Genomic DNA, 15,763 nt, shown 5'->3' with positions numbered 1-15,763 from the left:
TGTGTGTGTGACAATTTCTCTTGGAAATCTTTAATTCGAAACGAACCTTTCCCCCTCCAGTTCTTTCTTTACTCAATCCTTTCATTTATTTCTTATCCCTTATCTTTACCTTAATCCTGTTTTTGTTTACTCAATTATTATTATTATTATTTGTGGTTCGTGATGATTTTATTTGGCACAAAACGTCAACTCGCGTTGGAAGGTTGAGTCGTCGAAACATTATTATTCCAATTGTTACGATGAAGTTACTTAATGTAACGTAAATTTGGTAGCGCTTGGACACACCCATTGTTTCCGGTTATCCCATGGGAATGTCCTGCAAATTACATTGCTGTCCGAGTGCGCCCAAATTTATTAAACGTCGTAAAAATTGGAATTACTAAGAAACCCACCCAAGTGGTCATGATGACAATTAGAAGATTGACCAACAACCTTCCAAAGCGAGTAGTCGGTGCGTTCCTTTAGCCGGCCACACCACGCTTAACCAGTGCCTGAGCGATTTAAAAAAAAAAATAAAACCCAGCCGTGAGTGTTTAGCTGCAAAGAACCGCCGAAAAGAGCTTCTTCCGCCTTGGTCCCGATAGAGAATTGCGCGTCTGGTCCAAGGGTCCGCGGCAAGGGTCGTCCCCTTTAAGAAAAGGGGACCACTTTCGCCTCCGATCCGAAAGCCGATATGAGAAACGATGAGTTAAGAGCCGAACCAATTTAATTCCTAAAGTTAATTTCAAACCAAAGCCGGGAATGTAAAGAACAGAAATAGAAAACCAAACTCTCAGAGCGCCGTTCTCGCGATGAAAAATGATATGTAATTGACGCGAGCTGGCCTTGCTGGTGTGGTAGGCCATTTTGACGTCTAAAAGTCGTCCGAACCCCCTTAGTTAAAATTGACGCTTGTACGATTCTATGAAATGAAATAGTAAAACTAAGTCCGCTCTCTCTCTTCTCTATAATTTGCAGATTTTTGGCTCGAAGGCGGACTTGCAGCTACACACTCAAATTCACATGCGTGAGGCTAAACCGTACAAGTGTTCCCAATGCTCCAAGGCCTTTGCCAACTCGTCTTACCTCTCCCAACACACGCGCATTCATTTGGGCATCAAACCGTATCGTTGCGAGATATGTCAGCGGAAGTTTACCCAGTTGTCTCACCTCCAACAACACATCCGGACTCATACGGGCGACAAACCGTACAAGTGCCGGCACCCTGGTTGCAACAAGGCCTTCTCGCAACTCTCCAACCTGCAGTCGCATTCCCGTTGCCATCAGACGGACAAACCTTACAAGTGCAACAGTTGCTACAAATGCTTCTCCGACGAAGGAAGCCTCTTGGAACACATCCCAAAACACAAAGAGTCCAAACACCTCAAGACGCACATCTGTCAGTATTGCGGCAAATCGTACACCCAAGAAACGTATCTCGCCAAGCATATGCAGAAACACGCCGACCGCATGGACAAACGAGCCGCCCACGCTGCCGCCGTCTTAGCCGCCTCGGCACCACCCCCGACGTCGAATCGGGGTGGCCCTAATAATCAAGCTTCGCATAACGCGCCTGCTAACGACGGCAGGATATCGTCCGAAGGCTTTTGGGGGGCCAAGCCGCCTAGTAGTTCCACGCCCGATATGACAGACTTAAGAATTCCCCATTTGGGTAATCAAGGAAACCACGGCGGTGGTCACGTGACTTCCGACGCTTTCTTACAACAAGGAGTGTCCGAACACCACCATTCGCGTCTTCAGTTAAACTCAAGGTCCGAAATGGACCAACATCATAGACAGTCCGCCGGCCCCCACATGGGCCGCGGTGGAGGAGACCATAACAACGAAATGGGTGGAGGCGGAAATCACCTGTCACCCAATCAGGTGACCGGAAATTACGACGCTTCCGGCGGTGGCATGAATAGTGGTGGTAGTGGTAGTGGTAATGTTAACGTTGGCGTTAAGACGTCCTCCGCTTTTACCCCGATTCAAACGATGTTACCCAATTTACCAATAACGTCCAGTTCTCAGTTGACCATGCCCGGTTCTTCGAGAAGTTATTTCCCTTACGAACCAATTAGTTTTCCCAAAGCCCCGCAAGGTGGCACCGCGGAACCTCCCAAATCGACGCACGCTTCTTTCCCCAATCATTTGATCTCGTTGCATCATATTAAGAATTACGCCTCCATGCCGGGTGTCGTCGGCGGACCCGGGGAACATCCCATCTCGTTAAAGGACAAGAGCAACCAACAGCAACAACAACAACAACAGCAACAATAGCCCCGGCCCCCCACTCCCGAATTTAACCTTAAAAACTATATAATATCGAAAATTTTGACGAGCTTCGAACGAGTACAATCTCGTACATTAAATAAGCGTTGCTATAAGAAACGTAAATTAAAATTAAACGTCGTTTATTTAACGATGACGTCATGAACTCCCCCATTAAATTGGACGCTGTTAATTGGTGATTGATTGCCAGTTGTTAATTTAATTAAATTAAAACTCGACTGAGTCTAAGAGGAAAAAAATTTAATATTAAAAAATTAAATGAAAAATATTCGTTTAATACAAAAACCGATCAAGCCAAAAAAAAAAAAAAAAAATACGCGCTAAATCGAGACGGGCGGACGGACGAACGGCGGCTCAAATTCTTAATAAATTAACAAAAACAAACGAAAGGAGTAAACAAACGAGTAAATATTGATGATTGAAAAGAAATAAACATTCTTTCGAAATTTTTAAAATAATCCGACGTTAAAAGGCGGTATACTCGGATTATAAAAATATTATAACAAAAAAACGGTGATCATTTTTGTCGAGGAAATTATAAACAAATAACCTAACGACAAGTAAAACAAACGAGTAAACAAAACGTACGTATATAAGTAGTAAACAAAAATATCCAATCAGCGTTTTTACCCCCCATTTTTTGCAAAAAAAAAATATAAAATTTCAAACCAAATAAACATTTCTCGCGTTGGGATATCAACAAAAGTGTGCAATTTTTGTAGGAAAAAAGGTTTGAAAAAAAAAGACAAAAATGGCTAATTTTCAAACGACGATTTACCAAAAAAATTAAAACCCTCGAAACCGGTGAAGGATTTTTAAAAATTGTTTTAAATATTAATTGTTTTTTTGGAAAATTGGACGTTTGAAATTTTACCCGTTTTTAGAAGAAAAAAAAGAACGTTTAGGGCTCTCTAAAAAATTTAGAGAATTTTTTTTTGTTCGGGGCAAATAAAAATAAAATAATAAAAAAACCCAAAAAATATACGTATATAAAAAAATTATGTGACGTCATCGTACCGGTACAAATGAATTTTTTTTTTTCGGTTTTATTCTTATAGAGACCTTCAACGTAATTTTAATTTTTCTAATTAAGAAAAATTAAAAAGGGGTATTCAAATGTTTACAGACTTAAAAACTCAAAAACGAGTTTTAGCTCAAAAAACAAAAAGAAAACTTTAACAGCTCACGTGTGGAGATTATTTGAAATTTTGTATAATTTTATTGTTTTTCTTTTTTTTTTTTCATCGAAGCCAAAGCATGGACATTTAAATAATAATTTCCAATCTTTGTTCGACAAAGATTTAATTTACTTTATAATAGATAAAGTTTTAAAGAGTAAATATAAATTGTTTTTATATTATAAATCTGATTTTTGTTTTATTTTTTTTTTTCCTACGTTTCCAAAATTTCGATTACCGTTTTGGAATAATATTTTGTTTTCCGCCATTTTTTTTTTTTAATTATTATTTTTCGTTGTATTTTTCCTTTGAATCTTTTTGGTATTATTGTCGTCACCTTTAAGTTCATGATGCTTATTTTTTGTTTTAACCCTATCCTTACCCGCTCTGTTCTTAAATAATAAATAATATAATTTAAAGGGTTATGGACAGAAATAGTGATTTAGAAAATTATCGTCATTTTGAGAAATAAATGAGTGATTTTTTTAAATCGTAATTCTTGGAAAGAATTAATAATAAAAAAAAATATAAAAAACGAAGTGCTGTCTTTAACCCTTTAATTTTGTTTTTCAATCGTTTTTCGTTTCGTTATAATATTATTTGGTTTAAAATAAATTAGGTGTCCACGGTGAGGTGTTAAAAATCTGTGATCCCCGAATTTTCTTAAATTTTAATTTTTAATTTTTTAAACTTGGGCAAAAAATCCGTGAATTTAAAAGTTTTTAAGTGAATACAAACATTTCAATAAATTTAAAAAAAAATGACATTTTAAGGAAAGGTGCCCCCCTCTTTATCCCCCTCCCACGGTTAATCATTATTAATGAAAGATTTAAATTTAATTAATTTTTGAAATTAATTAAGGCAAAGTCCGCTAGCAATATACAAAAAAAATTATCGGTTAACGGATGATTATATATTTAGGAACCGCGCGATTTTTCGCTTTAAAAAAAAAATAAATAAATAAAATAAATAAATAAAATAAACAAATACAAAGACAAAATAATATTTGACCTCAGAATTTTTAGGCTAAAAATGTAGTTCAAAGCTAAAAAATAACAAAAATCACCTCACGTCGGCTTCTACCTCGATAAATAAAATTCTGCCACTTTTTTGTAACGTTATTTAAAAGAAAAGTTAAAAAAATTTCTAAAGAAATAAAAGCGGTCGCTTTCGGGTTATTCAAAGTCAGGAAATTTAACTAAAAAAAAAAAAATAGGAAACACCGTTTGTTTACCGTTTTTTCAAAGAAAAATTAATATCTACCTAATAATACATTTTTTCTTGGAATTTTATAATTTATCAAAAGTTGGGTTTTAGTATATTAAAAATAGGTCGTCGCCACACAATCATTGCAATAACATTGATTCTTCTAGAAAAGTTTAAAGATAGTTATATGAAGGTAGTTAACGATGGAATGGTTTCGTTCAGATTGTGTATTAGATTGTCTAATTACATAATTAATTTTGAGCACTACTCATTTTCCAAACACTTCTCTCAACTCGTTTTAAATATTTCGACGAATAGAATTACGAACATTAATTTATAGATAATTTGAGCAGCTTCAAATTAACCTCAACGCTCAAAATTACGCGTCTTATCAATTAAATTAATTTCAATTTTTTTTTCAAATAAACATTTGAGCAACTCTAAATTAACCTCAACGCTCAAAATTACGCGTCTTATTAATAAATTTCAAAACTTTTTTATTTCAAATAATCATTTGAGCAACTCTAAATTAACGTCAACGCTCAAAATTACGCGTCTTATCAATTAAATTATTTTCAAAATTATTTTTTTATTTCAAATAATTATTTGAGCAACTCTAAATTAACCTCAACGCTCAAAATTACGCGTCTTATTAATTAATTTCAAAACTATTTTTTATTTCAAATAATTATTTGAGCAACTCTAAATTAACCTCAATGCGCAAAATTACGCGCCTTATTAATTAAATAATTTTTTTTCTTCTTTTTTCAAATAAATTCAATGTTAAGGTATAAATTTTAGAAACACAATCTCGACGAAACCATTTTTTGTTTTCGATGAAATACCTTTACCTTTTTTGACTATACACGTTACAATAGTAGCCTTAATTATTAATTAACTAATTGAATTAAATTAATTATTAACTCGGTTGTTTTTATTCGACAAGTTCTCTTTTTTAATTATCAAATATAGAAACCGGGTTGATTAATTAGAAATAGAGTAAATGAAAAAAAAAAAAGATAACTGTTAAGTTTTTCCTAATAATTAAGAAATTAATAAAAACGATTAACGCTAAAGCCACCGCGTAAACGCAACGGGTTAGTTTTCTTCAAACGATAACACCTCAGAACTTTTTAGGCTTCGCGTTCACTTTTTTCCGTTTATACACGAGTAAATAAATAAAAAAAAATAAAGAAATTAAAAAATGGTAAAAAAGAACGCGTATTTGCTTTATAATTATTATATTATAAACTAAACCGAAGAGAAGTCGGATTTTGATCTTAATTTTTGATATACACCGAAAATTAGGTCACCCGACTATTTTTGCTCAGGTCTTTTTTAAAAACAAATAACAATAAAAAAAAATAAAACATAAATTTCTCATCCGTTCAATATATAAACAAAAATATATTTAAAAAAATATAACAAAAGAAAACCAAAAACTGAAAAAAACCAACCGTAGATTGAATTTCAGATCTGTCTGCTCACAGCGCGGAATCTAATAAATAAATAAATAAAATATTTAAAGGCCTAGTTCAGATTATACCTCCCAATCGAAGCTGTGAAAAAAAAAAAAAAGAATTTCTTTCGACTCGTCAGTTATAATGTTGAATTTTGATGATTTTTAAGATTATAAAATCGTATTTTTGACACGTTTTAAAAATAGGTTAAATTTCGCAAGGATATAGTGGCTTGACAACCACGAGTTAAAATCAATAAAATAGAAGCCCTAATGCTATTTTAAACTGTAATTTTTAAAGTATATGAAGCTACTTTCCTATCATTTAAAAATAATGTATAAGAAAGTGCCGATTGACTAGATAGTCTCGTGCCGTTTTTTTATTTTTTTGCGCTTGAGAGCTGCAAAAGTATTGATCCGACCCTTGCCGGCTGGTTGGCTGGTTTTATTTTCCAGAATTATGTCTTTCTTTAAAACACTTCGTTAGGCTGGTAAATAATTGAGTTTTAAAACATTTTTAATCTAATTGATGTAAAAATATGGTTATCTAGACATTCATTCTGTTAAGGGTAATAGCTTATAAAGGGATTGAAATATTGGATAGACATTTTTATTTCGAATTGAAATATATAGAAAAAGCAGCATTTAATATAATATATTTCCCATTTTTGGTCATATCCGGAAGAAAACACGCAGTTATGATGTCACCGTGTTGCTATAGTGGTAGGCTATATAAAGCCGTATCTAGTTGCGATCTAATGGTATTTTACTGCAAAAGCCAGCACCGTTATGACGTCAAAACCGAGATCTGGTGTGCACATTTTAATTGTCGCAATATTTTCAAATGAATCTAACTCAGTAAATATTAGGGATTTATACATTTTCAAGTATTTAGAACAATCAGGAACATATATGGTAGTGAAAATTAAACGCTACTATCCCATTTAATGAGACTTAAGTTAATTTCGAAGACCCACAATTTTTTTTTGACAAAAATGTCTTTAATTAAATCGCAAAATTCAACATTATAACTGATCGGCCTGTAAAGAAAGCAAACCAAAATCATTACGAGGTAGACCACAGTAGGTACCGGCACCCAAATATCGGGATTCTACATCTCGATCCTCACGCTACCTGCCGTCGGGTATATTTAAAACAAAAACAAAAAAACGACCCTTAAATGCGTTTCGTAGTCCAATTTTAAAACACTTGGGAATTTTTGGAAAACGGCCTGAACTTTATGAATAATTTTTGATATTATTAAAACAAATGGGTATATAACACTGACCTCACGTTATTTATACGTATTTAGATATAAACTAAAATGCAAAATATTTCGTTTTATTCAAATGATTTTAAAGCGATAGTGACACACGTTTTTTCGGCAATTTATTCAAGTAAATATACGCCTATACTTGGACACGGGTAAATAGCTACATATCCTTTTTTCTTCAAGGTTAAATTTAAATGCTTTGTATGGAACTTAAGTTGGTTAGAAAATGTACGCGGTATTTGAGCACGGGTAACTTACGCCTCATCTTTATACGCTTTTTATTTAAAAAACAAAATACCGGACCAATAAATAACATCCCCTTTCTCAGGGTTAATCTCAGCGATTTATAAAATGTTATTTTTGTAGAACATTTTTTGGTTAATTTTAAAAACAATTTCTCTCGAAAAAGTTTTGTCACTATCTCTTTAAATTAGCAAAAAACTTAAATACACTCAGCTAATTCAGGGAAAGGCCGTTTTTTCAAGCCCTCATTATCGTAAACGCGTTGAGAGATCTTCTACACGTATTTTTAAAAATTTCTATACAACAAATAATTACGCGGGAAATTCCAAAGTTAATCACGTGACTCGAAACGTATTCCGTAGGATCGAAGATTTAAAAGTTAAAATAAAAAGAATAGTTTTAATTACAATAATAAAATAAAAATAATAAAAAATAGATGTTTTTAACATTTTCCGACTTTAATAGATAAATAGGGTATAATTAAGTATTTGTTAATTGGATATTAATGAGGAAACATTTTAAACCTAAAGAAGTAAAAGTACATACCGATTAATTTTTCACACTCACTTAATTCATTCGCTACTGAAAATAAACTTTAATATCGTACTCTGCTCCCCGCTGATAAGTAATTAGAAAAACACGCAATTAAAAATAAACCCAAATTAATTAATTAATTCAAACGCGCCGTAGATAAACTTCGCAAAAATTTACAGTTAGGACAAAAAAGTATTGATTGGTCAGATCGGATGTCAGGTCAATAAAAATAATTATTTTTTTCTTAATTTTTCCCTTATTTGTTAATTTATGTACAAAATTTTTAATTCGTGAATTAATTAACCTAAGCCCCCTTAAAACGAAACGAGAAATTGGAAAAAATAATAATATGTTCCCGAGTTAAGAAAAATAATAAGATAAAAATTGCCCTTGTAAAATTATCGTCTAGTTGTTATTTAATCATAATTCGTAATAATTATAAGCTGAATTCAAAGGGTCTGAAATTGTTTAATTAATTCGAAATATTAAAAAAATAATTGGCAGCGCAATTTAAAATTATAAAAATTAAAAAAAAAAAATAAATCGGAAAAATAAATTAATTTCTGATATTTAACACCATATAAAAGATCCTTTGAATTCAAGCCCAGTGATATATTGAAAAATAAAATAAATAAATTAATAATTAATAAATAAAAACAAACCCCGATATGTAGTTTTGTACTCTTTCTAAGAAACAAGATTTAAAAAAATAAAGTAAAAAAACAAAACAGTGTTTAACACTGTCTAAAAATCGGATAAATAAACAAATTAACAACCATTTGGGAAAATACATAAAAAATAAATAAATTTTCGTTAAAAATCGCGAAAACAAAAAAACAATGGGAGCTTTTTTAGGTTATTTGACTTTAAATACAAAAAAAAATTCAAAAATTTAAAATAATAAATTTTGAGTGCGAAGTGTGAAAAAAAATAAATAAAATAAAATAATCGAGGCATAAGATGCCCTCCTTTCCCCCTTTCCTCCTTTTCCCCCCAAGAAAACAAATTATATATAAAAAACAAACACAAACAAATAAAAAACAAAAAGTTGGATCGTAGGCATTTTATTCTATGTATTTTTGTCTGTATATATTATATATAATAATAACAATGTCTTTTTGGAGAAAAAAAAACGTAAAAAAAGTTTTTGATTTTTCACAGATGAAAAATTAAAAAAAAAAATAAAAAAATAAATAAACGCGGCGGTGTCTTTAATATATGTGCGAGAAATAAACAACAACACCTTCTTTCCCCCGGAAGCCCTTTCTTAAATAAATAAGAAACAAAAAATAATCACACGTATAAATTTACTTATCTTTAATTTTATTGCTGGTAAAAACTAGGCAAGTTTATAAATCTTCAACAAGGTATAAAAAAAAACAAAGTTTTTTCGTGTTAATACGGGGCCCTATAAGGCGCTTTCAAATTTTAATTTAAAGAAAAAATACAACGTAAATAAAATCCCCCAGATTTTGCACACCCTCCCTTACCCCTTTCTTACGTCCAAAACACGGTAGAAACAGAATTGTTAAAAAAAAAAAAACTAGACATTTAACATAAAAAAACAATAAAATACAACAATGTCACCTATAGCTATTTTTTTCATCAAAGCGATATAAAAAACAGGGGCCTGTTTCTTAACGTAAAAGTAAAATTAAATTTAAAATTTAACAGGAGAAAAAAAATACAACAACACATTTTTACATTTTTCATTAGCAGGCGGTAAACAAAAACAAAAAACAATATCATTACATTTTTATTTCGTAATAAAAAACAAAAAAAAAAAACAACACTAAGAAACAATATTTCACCTCACATTTCTGAAATAACAACAACGTTATACAAAATAACATATTTTTTCACTGGTACATTGCATACGTCTCGACAAAAAAATTTCCGTTGTAAAACAACATGCGGGTTCAAAAACAAAAAAACAAAAAACAAGAAACAACATACATTAAAAACAAAGTTTAATTAATTCCCAATTATAGTTAAAGAACCCCCGTTGGCGCCTTCCCGCCGCCATTTTTGTCGATTTAAATAGGTAAATAATTAAAGGACGAGGCGTAACTTACCATGCAGATCTGCTAACAAAATATATTATCTTTTTTAAGTTTAATTTTCAATATCGAATCCCCTCCAAGTACCTGAAAATAAATAATTAAATCTCTTTAAAAAGACTTTATATTATTATTATTATTATTATTAAAAATTACATTCTTGTAATGTAAAGATTATTATTTGGTAGTTTTATTAATATTTCAATATATTTTCAACCTAAAATACAAAATAATTGCTCAATTAAAACAAATATTCATTTTACAGAAATTAAAAAGAATTAATAGGGTTGGAAACTAATATTGCAATTTTGTCTAGATATAAAATACAGTTTAAAAATCAAGCTTCGCTTGAAATACAATACAATACAATATAATATAGCTTAAACACCGCTTAATTTTTCACGCTAAATGAAAAGCATATCTGCATGGGAGGCACGCTTAAAGAATTATTTTAATTTTAAATAGGGCATTTCGTACATACAGATTTTTTTTTTCAATATTTTGCATTTTAATAATTTTATGCAAAATTTCCAGCTTGTATAATTAATTCAAAAATAAAATAGGCGAAATTTTTTTTTTAAATTAAATACTCAAATGTTTCGTTCCTATTAAGTTTAATTATTAAAATTACGGTTTATTAATTGATTAATTAAGTAATAAAATTTGGGGGGAAATTAATTCGCGTTAGAAATATTTTTTTTTTTTGAAATATTGTCAAATTTATATTTTTTCTCGGTTAATATTTTTTTGAAAAAAATTAAAATTTTGACAAGCGCGATATCTCCGACTTATATTTTGAAAAAAAAAATAAAAATAAAATAATGAATATAAAGATTTTCAAAAAGTCTTTAACTGAAGGACTTTTGAAATACGACACTGAAAAATATAAATTTCAAAAATAAAAACTGCCCTTATATTGTGTATAATTATGATCTATATATATTTTGTTTTTTATTATGATTTTTTTTCTGTTTATTTTGTGAAAATACGATAAATATTGATAAATAATTTTTTGTTGATTGAATAATTTGAATATAATTTGTGATCATGGCCACCCGCAGCCTTAACGTATTAAAGCCACTGAAAATAATTCACCCTGAATCTGTCGGTGCCCATCATGAATATTGTAAAGAATTAAACAAGCTAATTATAATGAAACGACAAATAAAAACGAACCTTCATTTACATTTGGAAAATACATCTATCTTACTTTATCCCCAAACAAAACCCTTCATATTTTCGTTATATGTTGCATGTATTGGAATGAATGAGTGTGTGAAAGAAAAATATATATTGTAATCACATTTTATAATATTTCAGTTTAAGGTAAATCACTGGGAAGTACCCCTAGTACCAGTACCACCTGACGTATTCGTCCAATAGGGGTACTTCTCAGCGCTTCGCGGGAAAGCCTAACGTGTGGTGTCCATTACGCGCCGCCATTACGGAAACTTAATTGCACTTGTATCTTATTTAATATTGTAGATAGTATAATCTTAAAAGGTTTAATGACTACGGGTTTGCCGCCGTCCCAAGTTCCCAACCTTCGAAAACCTTCCCTAGTGATACCAGGGATAGATTTAATTTTAGAAGTAGGAATGGAGAACAGAGTAGTCTGGGCGCGCGTCAAAGTCCCAGACCCCTTCCCCCGGGACGGGAGGGGGGTATGAAAGAAGAGGCGGGTCATTGCGGCAGGTGTAAAAAGTAATTATGTATTTTCGCCGTCCCCGTCAGTAACGTCATCAAAACGTAGTTTAAAGGCCGACTTCCACGGAAAAGGGTTCTAGCGAACTGAAAACCGAGCATCGAGACTAACAATGGAGCGACCGTGCCGAGTTTCGAATCTCCGCTGGGGTAAAAGATGGAAGGGTTCTAGCTAACTGAAAGCCGTGCAATGTGGTTCTAACGAACTGAAGATGAAGTTACAATAGAAATCCTTTTAAATTTATTTCCTCTCGAATATTTGCTTTCCCCTGATTGAAATTCTCTATTGTGTATCTTCAGTTCGCTAGAACCACATTGCACGGCTTTCAGTTAGCTAGAACCCTTCCATCTTTACCCCAGCGGGGATTCGAAAATCGGCACGGTCGCTCCATTGTTAGTCTCGATGCTCGGTTTTCAGTTCGCTAGAACCCTTTTCGATGGAAGTCGGCCTTTAAGTCAGCCAAATGAGATAATTTAAACTTTTCGTTACGTGTTGGAGGGAGGGGCTCTATACTGGGCTATGAGTCGGACTGAAGTAAATACTAACCGTTCTCCATTCCTACTTCTAAAATTAAATCTATCCCTGGTGTTACTGATATAAACCGTGCAGTTTATGCCTAAATAAAATGCGATTTTGAACGAAAAATAACTTTAAATCGTTTGGGAATCATAAAAAAACTGAATTTGTTAAACCACGAAATATTTTGATAATCATTGAAAAGAATCTACCAGGAATATGCATATTTAGGCGGCCTTATCGGGTGCGCGTCATAAGCCAGGACCTTTTCCATGGGGCTGGGCATAGGAAGAAAAGAGACTGGTCTCATTGTCTGAGACGACCGATGAAAAGAGACATTGAATTTATTCTAATTTAAAATATTTATCAAAATTTGGATACTAATTTAATATAATGGTTATCCCATTCCGAGTAGTAAATATATATTTTTATTTATTTCTGGACACAACGTACGTTGCACGTTGAGGGAAACAATAACACGACAAATGAATTTTAGAAGGGAAAACAGATATTTAAAATTGTTATTTCGCAAAAGGTTTAGAAAATCAATATTTAAATTAGTTTGAACTTCTCGCCTTTCATAATAATTTTCACAATAGTTAGTAAACACCATTTTGAAACAAATTTTTACCGATTCTCGAAATGTACCTATTTATTATAATTTTCAATATAGTAAACAGCATTTTGAATCGTTTAAGTTTTTCAGATTCTCGACAATTTACCTTCTCAGGGGCATATAACCGATACAATGAATGCATTTTAGTGCCGTTTAATTTGGTGTCCCTTTATACCGTATTCAGTTGCTTCCTTTATGCAACTAAATTTAGTACCTGATAAGTTTGGAATAAATTAAGGGGGATGTTCTTTGAGAAATTTTGAGTCGTAAACGTTCTATAACATTTTGCCATCCGGGCCACTGTTTTCAAGTTGAGATTGGACAATGATTTCTAATTTAATTAAGGCGTCATTCATAAAACATTCGAATCTTAACTCGTAAGCAGTTTTCGATTCAAAATCACTCAAAGAACATACAACTTAATTTATGGCAGACTTATCAGAAACACCCTGTATAGCTCTAGACGCGAATAACAGCTTAAATAATTAACCAAATTAAAATGAAATGGATAACTCCTCGCCCCGAATCTTAAACGAGATTAAATATAAACATTCACTTTATTCCGGTATTAAAAGGTAGTGTAAAGAGATTAAACAAAATCGTCTGCTACGGTCATACGACAACTTGTTTTTATAGGTAAGTAGCGCCAGATTTAGCACGTATAAGGGTGTCATAGTGCCAATTGGGGTATTCACAAAAAAGTTGGGTTTTTTTTTTATTATTTAAAGCCGTTACGTGAGCCGGTACAAGAAAGCGGACGGTTTGTAATTTAATTGTTATTAAAAGCACTAATGATGAAGTATCAGATGAGATTTTAAGCATTAATAAAGTCATTTAATTTAAGGAATGCACAAGTTTTCTGGGTTGCCCTAGGTCCCATTTTTTTGGTTTTTAGTGCAAATAGTTTCAGAGGATAAATATAATGATATCTAATCACTATAATTAATTTATGATCGATTAAATAAATTAATTTGATCTGACATGCATAAGATCTCTGAATTACCGAAAGCTTTTTTACATTAAAATAAAAATGGCACGGCAGTGCGGTGGTGTCTATGTCTGTCTAACGCTTAATATCTCATAAATTAGATCTTAATTAATGCCTAATTGCGTTATAATATTTAAGTAACATCAGTAATAATGTATTAGACCCGCACTGTTTGGATTAAAAGATCAAGAACAAATATATTACAACTAAAATAGGCCGACTTGTCTGTAGAGTCCATTTTAGAAATACGTTTTAGAATTGGAAAAGACTTATACTTATGGTTGCTACGTTAATTATGGTTTAAGGCTTAACGTAACCTTCATGTTAAGAAAACACGAAATTGTAATTTTAAGTTTTAAAATAAAAAAAAATGCCTCATTTGCTTAAACCAGTTTTCTTTCGGTTGGGAATTTTAAGTATAGAGATTTTGACCGTCAATGAAAAATTTGAAAACTAATCGTGAAAAGATAATAATTATTTTTTGCTTTCGGGGTAAAGCCCGAGGGGCTAACCTCGTGGCTGCTATAAAGTCGTTCTTACCGGATTTGATTGGATTGAATTTAACAGAGAACTTTGTATTTAGTTTAATATTACAATACTAAGGCTGTTTCCGTTTTAGATTTATTTTGACTTTAAACTTAACAAAATGATCTTGTTTGGTCAAATTTTCACATTTTCATTGTGAAGTAATCTATATTTAGAATCAATATTGAAACTTAGTCTTTATCACCGATAACATCGTGGTTTTTTAATTTTAATGAAATTGTAATAAAGGCAGTTAATACGTTCGTTGCTAATAGCCTTAGTTATTTGACCATAGAACCAAAGTGGTACCAAACATGGCCGCCCACTGAAAAATCTAAGCTCGTGACGTTTTACCAAGGCACTGACGTCACAACTGAGGTAGATTTATTCCTGTAAAATGTACTAGAACGTTTTTATCGACTCATCGAAGTGAATCACCCCCATTGAAAAAACGTCTAGAGTCGGCCAAATTTCTCCAATATATGTCTGCAGGGTTTGTGGAATAAAAATCCGGTCTTACAGTATATATACGTAACTTAACCTGTTTATATAACCATGGACGCTGGATCTCTAAAGGGACTGGAAAACGCCCGTCTTCCACCGTACAAACAGAGTCCTCTCTCTAGCATAGAATCGGGGGAAGCGATGGGGGTGTAATTTGGGAACAGTCAAGGCCATTCGGTCTCTGGTGATTCTTCACAAACCTACTGAAAAAAAATTTAACGACCTTCGGCGTTTTTTTTTTCTTTATAAAGCCCAAATATAGAGATGAATCTACTCCGTTTTCCTGTCCCTTTAGGGATCTTGTGTTCATGATATAATTAACATGGACATTTTCAAAAATATGAGTAATTTTTTACGAAATACACTTGAAAAGTTTTGAAGGGCGTCATTATGTTTTCGACATTTTTTTGTTTTTGTTTGTATTGTTATTTTGTGTGAAGGCGGGGAGGTAAACAATAATGTTTATTTTGACCTATTTACTTGTTTATTTCCTCGTCATTTAGCGTCTGCTCTAATGTAGAACGAGTTGTTTTTATTACGAAAAAAACTTCCCCTAGCTCATCCTTATTAAAGTGAATATGAAACTCTAGGTCGCAAACCCCAGTTTAGTGACTCTTTTTATTTATTTATTTATTTTTATTTAACTTGAAGTAGTCTCAAATTTAATAAATTTCTTGCTGATTAA

At 31.9% G+C, this 15,763-nt stretch overlaps 1 protein-coding gene across 13 annotated transcripts in view; it reads left to right on the top strand.

Moving 5' to 3' along the window:
- LOC149710210 (zinc finger protein rotund-like) overlaps positions 1 to 15,763 on the top strand; it is a 411,108-nt gene that overhangs the window by 305,309 nt on the left and 90,036 nt on the right. For 9 of the 13 annotated variants that reach the window (XM_089860326.1, XM_089860333.1, XM_089860354.1 and 6 more), the window contains one exon: positions 958 to 11,420. The exons of the other annotated variants lie outside the window; for them this stretch is intronic. In XM_089860326.1, the coding sequence (XP_089716452.1) occupies positions 958 to 2,259 (1,302 nt within the window). In that variant the 3' untranslated portion in view covers positions 2,260 to 11,420. Of the gene's footprint in view, positions 1 to 957; positions 11,421 to 15,763 lie in introns of those variants that run through there. 13 annotated transcript variants of the gene reach the window in all.

This window comes from Phalangium opilio, unplaced genomic scaffold (assembly GCF_054372755.1).
Source record: "Phalangium opilio isolate 3A_F unplaced genomic scaffold, DU_Popi_V2 ptg000011l_1, whole genome shotgun sequence".
NCBI lineage: Eukaryota > Metazoa > Arthropoda > Arachnida > Opiliones > Phalangiidae > Phalangium > Phalangium opilio.
This window is presented reverse-complemented; position numbering and strand designations above follow the sequence as displayed.